This window comes from Pectinophora gossypiella, chromosome 16 (genome assembly GCF_024362695.1).
Source record: "Pectinophora gossypiella chromosome 16, ilPecGoss1.1, whole genome shotgun sequence".
In the NCBI taxonomy this organism is placed as follows: Eukaryota; Metazoa; Arthropoda; class Insecta; order Lepidoptera; family Gelechiidae; genus Pectinophora; species Pectinophora gossypiella.
In genome coordinates this window covers 12,778,762-12,790,820 of record NC_065419.1, presented here as the reverse complement: position 1 = coordinate 12,790,820, position 12,059 = coordinate 12,778,762, and the positions used below count along the sequence as shown (strand labels likewise).

Genomic DNA, 12,059 nt, shown 5'->3' with positions numbered 1-12,059 from the left:
TACCAGTGAGCTACCCACTACGTTCCCCGTTACGTGTTACGTTCGTACCCTAGATCTTACCTCGTTCTATAAAATAGGCAAAGAAACAAATCATCAGAAAATAACTTGCATCAGTTTCTGACTATTACCATCTCCCTAGTGTTAGACAGAAAAGAGTCAATCTACCTAATATCGATTGATACATCACTATGCTAACTAACGTCACAACAGCTAGCTTACGTACTTTGACAGATCTAATTCTTACCGCGCATTGAGACGTTTGTAAAACGTTATCTTATTGAAATATAATCAATAATTGTACTGAACTGGTCGTTATGTTTAATACTAGTAACGTTATCCTGTTTTTCACAAGGACATGATCAACTTGAAGACTTCACAGGTCCGGTTTTTAACGGAAGCGATTACCGGGTGGGTTAAAAAGGCCACATCGAAACAATTCCTCTGAAAAAGCAATATTGCAAATAAAGTAAGTGCGCAATGCAAACATATGTGAAATAGCAATATTGCTTTTTTAGATAAATTGCGTCGTTGCCTATTTAACCCTCCCGACCTTCAGGTCTTCTTCTACTATCGTGTGGGTTCAGGTGAATTCTTTAAATATTTTTTTAAATTTTTGTTTGTTTATTACATATGTAATCAAACAACATAAGGTTGTGGTTGGAGTGTGTAGCAGTCGTATAAACTGAATTTTTATATTATTATTTTTTTGTAATGTTTATGGTTGTTTATGGTTTGTTTAGTTGGTTGATTTTTGTTAGTTTATTATCCAATCCTATGAAAATTATTATTATTTATTTATTATTACTATTTATTTGTTATGTCCTTAAAAAAGGTTCAGTACGATCTACTCTAAACCGGCATGCGTGTATGAAACGATTAATGAATATAGGAGAAAGCAAGAGAACTGTGTCAGTATCGAAGCAAATGTAATTCCATAGTCTCTGCTTACCCCGGGGTAATAGACGGGAATTGCGAAATAGACGTGAGATTATGTATGGTATGTTATTATTGTATAAAAATATAAGTTCAGTTTTTCTTTAAACTTTTGAAAATGTCTCTGAACTTCTCCCCGTTTTTGTTTACTGCTATGTTGCTTAGAATGAAATAAATTATTTATTTGAACATAAATTATTCATTTATGATAATGCGTGACGCGACGCCCATCGCAATTTTGAGTTTTCCTCTAAGAAAATGAGCAGGGGAAAGCCTTTATTACAAAATGAAAATATGAGAAATTAAAGCTTTCTCCAATATTTCCACGGTTCGTTTTCGTTTGTTATTTATTATTTAAACTTCTATTTGTTCAGATTTTAGACCTAAGCATTGTTGTATACAGGTGCTGATTATAGTACAGTCATGAGCAATATAATGTACCCACTTTAGGACTCTGTCGCACTAACATGTTTGACATTTAGTGAGACTTACAGTTCAATTTGTCAACAAAGTTAATGTGACATGGTACCAAATTGTTTACATATTAGTACTCGTGACCGTACACACCATCTAATTTTATTTTATTAAGTGGTGCGGAAGTTTGCTTTTTTTTTTTTTCTAAGTGGTTGGCGAACTATTAAACTAAATAGTCATCAACTCCATATTTATTTATTTTTAATCCTTCGTTTTTTACACAAGGCTGCAAAATTTGCAGTGCAAATTACTTTTAATTGGCTTTTAACGACTTGTGGTTAGAGTTAGGCGGTACACTGGCCACTACAATACGGACCTACAGGCGTGAATTCTTGTAATATGTGCAGTATATATTGGCCCCGATTCCTGCAGATACATCCTAATTTTATTTTAAGTTACACCCGTCATTTTCTTATCCGCCGAAAACGAAAGGGACGGATGATTGACAACTGTTAATTTTAAAATGAATTAATAACCCGGACGAATAAAATAGACATCTCGCTCATATGCAACTCGTTTGACGTGTTTGGGTAATTGAACCCGACAGAATTAAGTTGATAGAGTTAAGTTGACGAAAAATCGTTAAATTTCTACCTAAAATTGACGTGTGTTCCATAAATTTTATACCTGTCGATTACCCGTCAGTTTCTTTTTCAGCGGATAAGAAAATGACAGGTATAACTTTTTTTTTCCTGGCTATTACCTTTTTTTTGTTTACTATGAGAAGATTTGGTATAAGTGAATTGTCAGGTAGAGTGTGTCTTCCAGCGAAGACAGCTACTCATAATTAGCTAATGAACTATGACCACTCATTCTTCTGAATGCTCCAGTATATCTTTTCTCTTGAGTCGCTTCCTATAGGTTTGACTGGTAAGCTGGATTGCCAATTCATTGGGATGTTTTTTCAGCCTTGCTTGGTAGTTTAGGACTGAACCCCTAATTTCATCCTTCACTGTATTCATTTTCAGGTATAACACATACATACATACATAAACTTACGCCCGTAATCCCTAATGGGGTGGGCAGAGCCACAAGTAATCAAAGACAACTTGCAGCCACTGTTGATACGAAACAGGTATCAGGTATAACTTAAAATAAAATTAAATGGTGTGCACTGGAATCACCGCCAGTGTCTACTCTCGGCTTATTCTAAAGAGTATGTGATGTAATAGCAGTAACTAGCACGCTAAGGTAGTCAAATGAGTGGTAATTACTCTAGGAGTCTTGCAGTTTGCATCGTCTCGTGATAAATTGCATGTGCGCAACATGAACACGTTTTAAATACAATATGAAGTACATACATTAAACACACACTTATATTTACATACGTCTGAATAGATCCTACACTTAGGAAAACCTGTAGCAATCTACAATAATCTAAATACAGGCATCCCAATTACACTTCAGGGCCCCGATACCGACCCCGCCGGCTTGGTCAACGATTTCCCTCATTCAACGCTTAATTCTTTCAAATATTTTTCCTCTCAGACGACGCCCTGAGCCGAAGTTCGCGCCCAACTGGGCACCCTCAGGCCTGTTGTCTTAAACGTTGTACCGGGTGAGAGCCTTCAGCGCTCCCCATTTGTCCGGCCAAGTAGTTAATGCCATCTGCGGCAAATCTACAATAAGTCACGTCAAAAAAAAAAGGCATCCCAATAATGGGCGGGCATGCCTTACACGCCGATACTGCTTAGCAAAAAAACTGCTTATGGTTAAAAGGCCGGTCGCAAGTTAGAGAGGGAAACGCAGGCCCGTAATCCCTAGAAGAATGGACAGAGCTATGATTAGTTATAGACAACTTGCAGCCGCTTTGAACACCGTCGCCTTACAGAGAAAACCACGAAATCACTTTTTTGAAAAAGCACATTCGGATGTGGTTTTTTGTCAACAAAACCACGCAATGGACACGCTAGTCCCCACTGCTGGGGCACGGGCCTTCCCTATGGATGGATAGGGAGATCGGGCATTAAACCATCACGCGAGCCCAGTGCGGATTGATGGTTATTAACGACTGCTAATGCAGCCGGGACCAACGGCTTAACGTGCCTTCCGAAGCACGGAGGAGCTCGAGATGAAAACTCTTTTTTTGTGGTAACCCATCCTATGACCGGCCTTTGCGAAAGTTGCTTAACTTCAACAATCGCAGACCGATCGCATTTACCACTGCGCCACCGAGCTCCTCCTAAAATTAATTATTAAATCGGGGTTTTGTTGAAGAAAATTAGGATATCAACCATTTAAAAATGTGTTTATGTACCTATTAATTTTTATTCCATTTGACAGCTATGTAAAGCGGCAAAATATTTGTGAAATATCTCTTCTCCAGATAAAGTATTGATGTGTTAAGTAAGTGTGTTTGAGTGATCAGTTAGATATATGCATATAGTTAAAAATACAAGTAGGTAATATTGCTTATTCAGTATTTAAAAATGGATGGCAATTTTTAAATTTGTTGCATTTTATTTTTTTCAATGTCTTTTCACATTCAGAGTCATACCATAGCAAAGGTATATTTTATTATTATTTTTTATTATGTACATAATACAATAGCGGTTCAGAGTTGATATTTTTATTTCTTTTTATTTTTAGTTTATCTTTTTTTAATAGTTCGCTTAGTTTAGTGCACTAATGCACTGTCTCTAGGAGCATATTCCACAGTGTCTTTTTCACGTTTTATTCATCATGTTTTTTAAATTGTCAACATATTTCTAGCTTTTATCATTTTGACATAATAAAATACCGCAATTCGCTCCGACTAAATAATTATAAATTAATACGAAACTTGATGAACACAATAAAGTACAGCAAATTGCTTCTTTACCACAGTTATAAATTAATATGAAACTTGATGAGCGGGACAAACGTCAAGACTGTCATCGTAGTGTGCCACTAGTTTTGGTTCCTTCTTCAACTTAGCACTAGGTATTTTCCTTAGAAGCAAAGCAAGTTAAGTAAGGACTTACCATGTACGGTGAGCTCCGAGTCCCGGTTGAGTTCATACAGCCGCAGCGCCTCGTCCAGCTCCAGCTGCGTAGAGATGGTGCACGGATCTCCTTCCTCATCCACCCACTTCATTGTAAACACCTGGAAAGGACATACATCTTGACTTTAAAAAATATCCATCAGGTTAAAATCATAGAAAAATTAAATAATGAGGTCTATGCACTCAAGTAATAAGTTTAATAAACCTACAGATCTGGAATTCAAGTTTATATCTTTACCAATAAGTTTCTAACTCGGCCATGCAACAGGTGTCTATATTCAGCCTACCACATTTTTTTAATTTATAATATACCTGATTTATACATACCTGATCCGGTGGGAACCGACATATAGCGACCATCTCCTGAGTAAACTCCTCCAGGGTGATGTTATGGTTGATGTAGGTTATCATCACATCCCCACTATACACAGTCTTCACCCTGATGTCATTCGCATGGTTATCCTGGCTCACCAGCTGGGTCGGCATCATCACAACGCAATAAGCTCCAATATCTGCAACCATGCAAATCCTGTGCACTCTCTAACAAGATAACTGTAAGGTTTCTTAACACTCAACTTACCCATAACCTATGAATTAAATACGGCTATTTACACCTATTATTCAAACGAAAACCTCCAAAAACAAATCAGGACAGCAACAATGAGCTGTTTAGTAACGTTTACTTCCTGTTTCAACCTCTATAATAGGCGTTATAATGTGATAAAGCAGGTAACATTCTCCAATTATGAATCATAAAGGTACCTAATACAAACCTTAACTAAAACACGGCGTGAACACGACTAAGGCACTTCAGTGTGTTATAAACAAGAATTAAAATCCCATTGATAAAAATGTAACCGTATTTCACGATAAGTCACGTAAATAAAAAGTAATATCAACAAAAGTTTGACACAACATTGGAATGACAAACTGACATTACTCCACACACAGGATACAATGCCGGCAACAAAACGAGAAAATAGTGAGTACAAAACGATACCTTACCTATTCTTACATATGATAACCTGTGAAGTAAAACAGAGATAAATATACCGGCGTCTCTGGATTACACCAACATCAGTGAATTATGGAATGACGTATCCAGCTGTTTCCGGTAGAAAACACATTGGGTTTTTTTGACATCGTGTTAAGAATAAGAATAAAATAATTTTATTGCCAGTATTATGTAAAAATATTGTTTTAGACAAAAGTAAAGAATACAATTTTGTTTGAATTTTGTTATAGTTTTATCATTGTCTAAAATTATTATTGAAGCCTGGTTTTTTAAAGCACCTACTTTCAATGTATTATTTTCGTACGTACGAGTAAATCTTGCTCCGAAATAACACGAATTGACACGGTCAATGTACCACTTATTGATAAGAAAGATACCTATGATGTAAAATTTCATGATAAATTAAAAATATGATCATCAAATAAATGTTGCACTATAAAATACCTTTATATTTGCGTTCAGAAACCAAAAAAGCCAAAAAACAACCATAGAAAAACAAAACTGTAAGTAAACCAGATTTCTAAACGAAAATAAATTGCTTATGTCAATTCTCATTTTGGGAATTAAACATTTTCGCCTAAAATAATTATTTTTCACTTTATTTCGCTTAGTTTTTAATTAAATAGGTCTTAAAGAAATGGTAAATAACGCTGCGTTAATTACACGTCGTATCCTCGTAGATTTTCCTCATTGGAGCTATTTGTTGTGATGACTAATACTTGCATCGAACTTATGGGAGTTACATTATATCCTCGTATTTCAGACAGAGCAGCAAATGGATTGCGCTTTGGATTTGATGCGGAGGCTGCCTCCCCAGCAGATAGAGAAGAACCTGACAGATTTAATTGATTTGGTGCCAAGTTTGTGCGAGGACCTGTTATCTTCTGTGGATCAGCCCTTGAAAATAGCACAGGACCGTAGCAACGGGAAAGATTATCTGCTATGCGACTACAATCGCGATGGGGACTCGTACAGGTCCCCGTGGTCAAATACGTACGATCCTCCTCTGGAAGATGGGTCCATGCCTTCAGAGAGATTAAGAAAATTGGAGATTGACGCTAATCATGCATTTGATCAGTATAGAGAAATGTATTTCGAGGGTGGAGTGAGCTCAGTATACCTATGGGACATGGACCATGGGTTTGCAGGTAAATAACTTTGTTTGAAAGTCTTATCAGTATCTGCTACATCCTTCCAACTTTGATAAAATAGTAAATATGTGTTATCTAGCTTGGACTATAATGATGGCTCTTGTTATTTGTGTAACATTATCTACAGCACTTCTTGTACTTTGGAATGATATTTGAAATGTTCAGAAGCTATTAATTTTAGTGAAAGCATACTTCGAATAAAAAGAAACAACAATGAATGAAATTTTTAAACTATTATAATGAATAAGTATAGTTAAGCAGGCATATAATGTATTTATAGTACTTCAAAAGTGCCTCCTCAAATAACAATTGAATGTATGAGTTTTATGACGAAAACTCTAATAGGTATCACTTGAATTTTGAACAAAAGTACTTTTGATATATGTGATTAATTTATTTTATAACATATTAAGAAACACAATTATGTATGAGTTATGTGTGTGTTTAATTATACCAGAAAAATGTGTCAGGATCAAAGCAAATGGATTCTTTACTCTGCTTACCTCAGTGGGAAATAGGCATGAGTTTACACATGTATGTATGTAATTATGTATGAATATGAATCTAAAATGCTTGTAAGCCATAATTTTGTTTATCTTTATTTTATTTTTTCATTCAAAAATATTAAATTTATTTCTAAAATTTTCAGGAGTAATATTGATAAAGAAGGCTGGTGATGGCTCCCAGAAAATAAAAGGATGCTGGGACTCCATCCATGTGGTGGAAGTAGTGGAGAAGAGCTCAGGACGGAACGCTCATTACAAATTGACGTCGACGGCCATGCTATGGCTACAGACCAACAAGGAGGGCAGTGGCACCATGAACCTTGGCGGCAGTCTTACAAGACAGGTGAGATTATGAGCTTTGGTTAAGGATAATGTTACAAGGAATTGTGTTGCCCAAAAAATGAGTTTTTGGCCTTAACCTGTATTTGTACAGAAAAGGCTTCTTTTTCACACAACTGTTCTTCCCTAAAGAAATGTGGTAAAAAGACGCCGTGCTGCTATTGGCTTGATAAGTCACAGATGATCTTGCAGCAAACTTGACAGCTACACAGCCACTCACCGTAATCTATCAATGTTCTGGCCTCTCTCTCTTTATTTAAGAGCTGCAGTCTTGTCGGTGGAATAATCGCCGTTACTCCATAGATAGGGCGTATAGAACGGTGGTTGGCCCAATCGCCTTCCGTTCTGCAGTACACCAACCAATTTCTCAATTGGTGATGTTTCCAGCTAGAGCCCTACCAGAATCCATTTCCTCGGTCTCCAACCAGTACTGATACCGCTGCTGCCCGGCATCAGGGGAGCGCTTTTGAAGTAGCGGCGCCTACTCGCTACGTCACAAGATCGTCATAGAACCTAAGTAGCATTTTATAGGTTCATTGTTCTGGCCTATGATGATGTATTTGTACTGGTTTTACCCTCGCCGTAGAATAAAGAATAATACTACGTATAGGAGGGTAACTTTCCGCCCCGCACCAGTTCATATCGGGCGCAGACCTCACCCCCCCTGGGTCTAACTTTAGGCTTAAATGGCCGGGAGGCGTGCAGCAGTAAGGGAAAAGCTGGCGGACTTTGTCTCGCTCGCAATCACGCGTTAAAGCAGCACAAGAAGTGTTGGATGGTCAGATCAACAGTTGCTTCTGACAGGACTAGATAGCTGAAAAGAGGATGTAACATTTTGCTCTGGAACACAAACACAATGTGTATTGTGTTATTGTAGTGTTTGCATCTTCATTTTGTAGTGTAGGCGCTTATTTTGATAAGGTTTTTGAACTTTAAGGGGCTGTCCAAGAATAGGCCAGTTTCCAACTAGTCAAATCAGTTACTTTTTACTAAACGTCAAAACATGAGATTACTATGGAATTTGTATGAAAAAGCAACCTGGGACGTCTTAGAAAAACGTGACAAAATGTCGCATTTATTACATTTTGCTCTATTAAAATTCATAAATAAGTTAACTAGAATAAAAGAAAACGTTTTCTGTCACCTTTAGACCTGTCTTTATTTAGTAATAATCAGAATTTCATAATTTATCTTTGACCTAGGAGACTACACCCAATTCTTGCTTTTTTCTCTCCTCCGTGTATGTCGACACATACAGAATCTGAATCATTTATTCAAAGTAATTATCATGGGTAAACTTGAATCTGTGCTGGGGCACGGGCCATCACGCGGGCCCAGTGCGGATTGATGGTTATTAACGGCTGCTAATGCAGCCGGGACCAACGGCTTAACGTGCCTTCCGAAGCACGGAGGAGCTCGAGATGAAAACTTTTTTTGTGGTCACCCATCCTGTGACCGGCCTATGCGAAAGTTGCTTAACTTCAACAATTGCAGACCGAGCGCATTAACCGCTGCGCCACCGAGCTCCTCACATCTGAATATAACATAATGTAATTTGGACATTCCCAGGCGGAGCAGGACTCGGCAGTGAGTGACGTAACGCCACACATCGCCAACATCGGCCGCATGGTCGAAGACATGGAGAACAAGATACGGAACACGCTCAACGACATTTACTTTGGTACGTAATGCCGTCTCATTTGATGCAAACGAGGATCTTTTCTATTGTTTAAAAAAAACAATTAGAAAAGTTCAGCTGTAACATATATGTAGCAATCTTCTCGTTCGGGAAAATGGATAGCATGCGCTGCGTAGATTGATCGAAATCCTCGATAAAAGGCGCGCGGCGCGCGGTGCGGTTATATGCATTGCCTGCTGGCAAAAAAGATGTTTTATGTTTTTTTTTTTTTTCATCTGTATTGGTTCTTGGACCAATTTCGCCCCGTTTCATGTGATATATTACTAATACTTATTATTGACTGCATGTTTCAGGCAAAACCAAGGACATAGTGAACGGCCTGCGCTCGGTGGTTCCGGCCGACGTTCAGCGGCGCACGGCGGCCCTCCAACACGACCTCGCGCTCGCGCTGCAGCGCCGCCACGTGGCGCGTGCTGACTGAACGCGCACGGGTATGTGCACCCTAACATTGTTGTTGAAGACTCCGTAGCTCACCTATACTTGTTGTTGAGGAGTCCATAGCCCACCTGTACTTGTTATTAAGGAGTCCATAGCCCACCTATACTTTTATTGAGGAGTCCATAGCTCACCTGTACTTGTTGTTGAGGAGTCCATAGCCCACCTGTACTTGTTGTTGAGGAGTCCATAGCGCATCTGTACTTGTTGTTGAGGAGTCCATAACCCACCTGTACTTGTTGTTGAGGAGTCCATAATGCACCTGTATTTGTTGTTGAGGAGTTCATAGCCCACCTGTACTTGTTGTCGAGGAGTCCATAGCCCACGTATACTTGTTATTGAGGAGTCCATAGCCTACCTGTACTTGTTGTTGAAGAGTCCATATCGCACCTGTACTTGTTGTTGAAGAGTCCATAGCGCACCTCTACTTGTTGTAGAGGTGTCCATAACCCACCTGTACTTGTTGTTGAGGAGTCCATAGCGCACCTGTACTTGTTGATGAGGAGTCCATAGCGCACCTGTACTTATTGAATGATATCGATCAACAAAGTTAACCAATCAGAAAATGAAATCGAAAATATTCACAGTTATTTTTTTATTTAATTAACCGTTGGTGTTGGTTTTTTATTTAAGGGGTAAAGGGGGAACGGACTTTCTGTCTCACTCGCATTTACCTGAGATTTTTGTAATGAAGTGTCGAGGGTGTGCGATATAAAGTCGGCGGTTATATCCATCATAGGATACTAAATGTAGTTTCAAGTCTCTTAGTCTTAACAGTTTGTTTTTTCTTTTCAGATGGGATGGCAACATTGGGTACGACGACATAGGATAAGACAGATACTGCATTCTTCTTCTGTAAATTGAAGTATAACCTAGAACATAGTCAGTCAATGCAGCCCGTATGGTGCTTTGAACGAAATAGTCCAGATTCTCTATTTTGAACTTCTTGTCTTAGGGAATAGTTGAATTTTTTACTTTTACATACTCCAACTTCTATCTATCACAGTCAATTAGCTTAATTAGCTCGTTCGTGAAATGCCCGTTTGCTATATTACGCCGATAGGTTTTAAACTGACAAAATAACAAATTAATTTGTGACTTCTTTCTTGCCTACCTGTTTTAAATGATGAAACTGATCACTAATTTTAATGCAATTTCATAAATACACCTCTCATTAAAAATAACAAAACACGTCGCTTCTGTTTCGTAAAAAGAGAGAGTAACATGAATAAAAAGTAAGTAAATGTCATTTTACGGTGGGTAATTCGAAATTTAAATTTAACTGTTCCTGATTCTGAGCTAAAAGTGTGTTTTGTTGAACAAAATTTGAAAATGATCAAAAAAGAAATGAAAAATGATGAAAATGATGGTTTTCATTTATTAGAAGTGTTTAAAGATAAGTATAAAAGTAGAGACAATTTGTACGAAAAAAAATCTGACTCGGACGGGACTTGAACCCGCCGCTCTTGTCAAGCCGAGACGAGCGTGTTAACCATTGTACCACCGCATCCTCCTCTTCTGTCCAGAATGTACCTCTGACTATCCCAATTGGGATATAGTCATGAGTTTATGTAACTTCACGCCTTAAAACTCAATCAGAGCAGACAGACACTTGACTGGTGAATTAAACTAATTGATTGTGAACAACCTTTTATATTACTTTGCATTTTGTTAATTGTTGGAGTATGTGAAAGTTCAACTTAAAATACTTAGCCACATAAGTATATTAAGATTACCCTATACATTTTTTTACCCAATACCCATCTCACATTTTTTGCATTTTTATTGCTTAGTATTTTTTTTTTATTGTAAACTAGAAGATTATTGTATTAAATTAAGGCTTTATATCAATAAGAGATTCAAGTATATTATAACTAGTGCTACAGCAACAAGCCAATTTTGAACGTTGCAATTTATTATTTCACATTTTAATTGTTTTTAACAATAGTTTTGAATTGGCCTCTCTAAATAAAGAAACTATTTATCTGAACAATATTTTTTTGTTTACCTATTCATATGAAGTTGTTACGGCTATCGGCTATACTTACATGAGTTGAGTGGTTGCAATGGCCTTTAGCGATTCAGATACGGGAGGTGTGGTTGATAAATTCAGCAATCGGCCCTTGGGCCCAGAACAAACCACGCCACAGTAGAAGACTGTGAAAAAATTGGAAACTGTAGGTAGGTATATATATTTTCCTTTATGTAGGTTTTATTTTTGCTAACTCAAATTCCTGAACGACACACCTTACCATTTGAAAACGAAAAATAATGCCAATCCTCCTTTTTGCTTCGCCGCAATCGGGTAAAAAGCGGCAGTTATTTTTTAACGAGAACGTTACGTCGTTAATGCGTATGACAAAGACAAAAAAATATTAGACATTCTTAAAGAGATCTACTAAAGACTAAGTATAAGAATGTAGAAAAGCAGTGTACAATTATAGAAAGGTACATGTACAAAAAAAAAATACACGAATGTCACACAATAAGTAACTCTTCGTTGCTTCGTAATGACAGCTAGACA

At 37.5% G+C, this 12,059-nt stretch overlaps 2 protein-coding genes across 3 annotated transcripts in view; one reads left to right on the top strand and one right to left on the bottom strand.

The window, feature by feature from the left end:
• LOC126373787 (atypical protein kinase C) overlaps positions 1-5,319 on the bottom strand; it is a 322,244-nt gene extending 316,925 nt beyond the window's left edge. The window contains exons 1-3 of one of the 2 annotated variants that reach the window (XM_050020083.1): positions 5,164-5,319; positions 4,718-4,902; positions 4,371-4,491 (exon numbers count right to left, since the gene is read on the bottom strand). In XM_050020083.1, the coding sequence (XP_049876040.1) occupies positions 4,371-4,491; positions 4,718-4,879 (283 nt within the window). In that variant the 5' untranslated portion in view covers positions 4,880-4,902; positions 5,164-5,319. Of the gene's footprint in view, positions 1-4,370; positions 4,492-4,717; positions 4,903-4,970; positions 4,991-5,163 lie in introns of those variants that run through there. The other variant, XM_050020082.1, reaches the window with a different exon arrangement.
• Positions 5,320-5,903: 584 nt separating this feature from the next.
• LOC126373867 (F-actin-capping protein subunit beta) lies at positions 5,904-11,530 on the top strand. Its single transcript, XM_050020218.1, has 6 exons — positions 5,904-6,045; positions 6,169-6,553; positions 7,206-7,405; positions 8,971-9,082; positions 9,394-9,531; positions 10,331-11,530. The coding sequence occupies exons 1-5, from the start codon at positions 6,043-6,045 to the stop codon at positions 9,519-9,521; spliced, it is 828 nt and encodes a 275-aa protein (XP_049876175.1). The 5' UTR covers positions 5,904-6,042; the 3' UTR covers positions 9,522-9,531; positions 10,331-11,530.
• Positions 11,531-12,059: the final 529 nt, after the last annotated feature.

Bases quoted from the DNA above. Each gene is read 5' to 3' on its own strand.
- LOC126373867 (XM_050020218.1), top strand. The intron at 6,554-7,205 runs GTAAATAACTTT...TAAAATTTTCAG, and splicing joins CATGGACCATGGGTTTGCAG to GAGTAATATTGATAAAGAAG. The intron at 7,406-8,970 runs GTGAGATTATGA...GGACATTCCCAG, and splicing joins GCGGCAGTCTTACAAGACAG to GCGGAGCAGGACTCGGCAGT.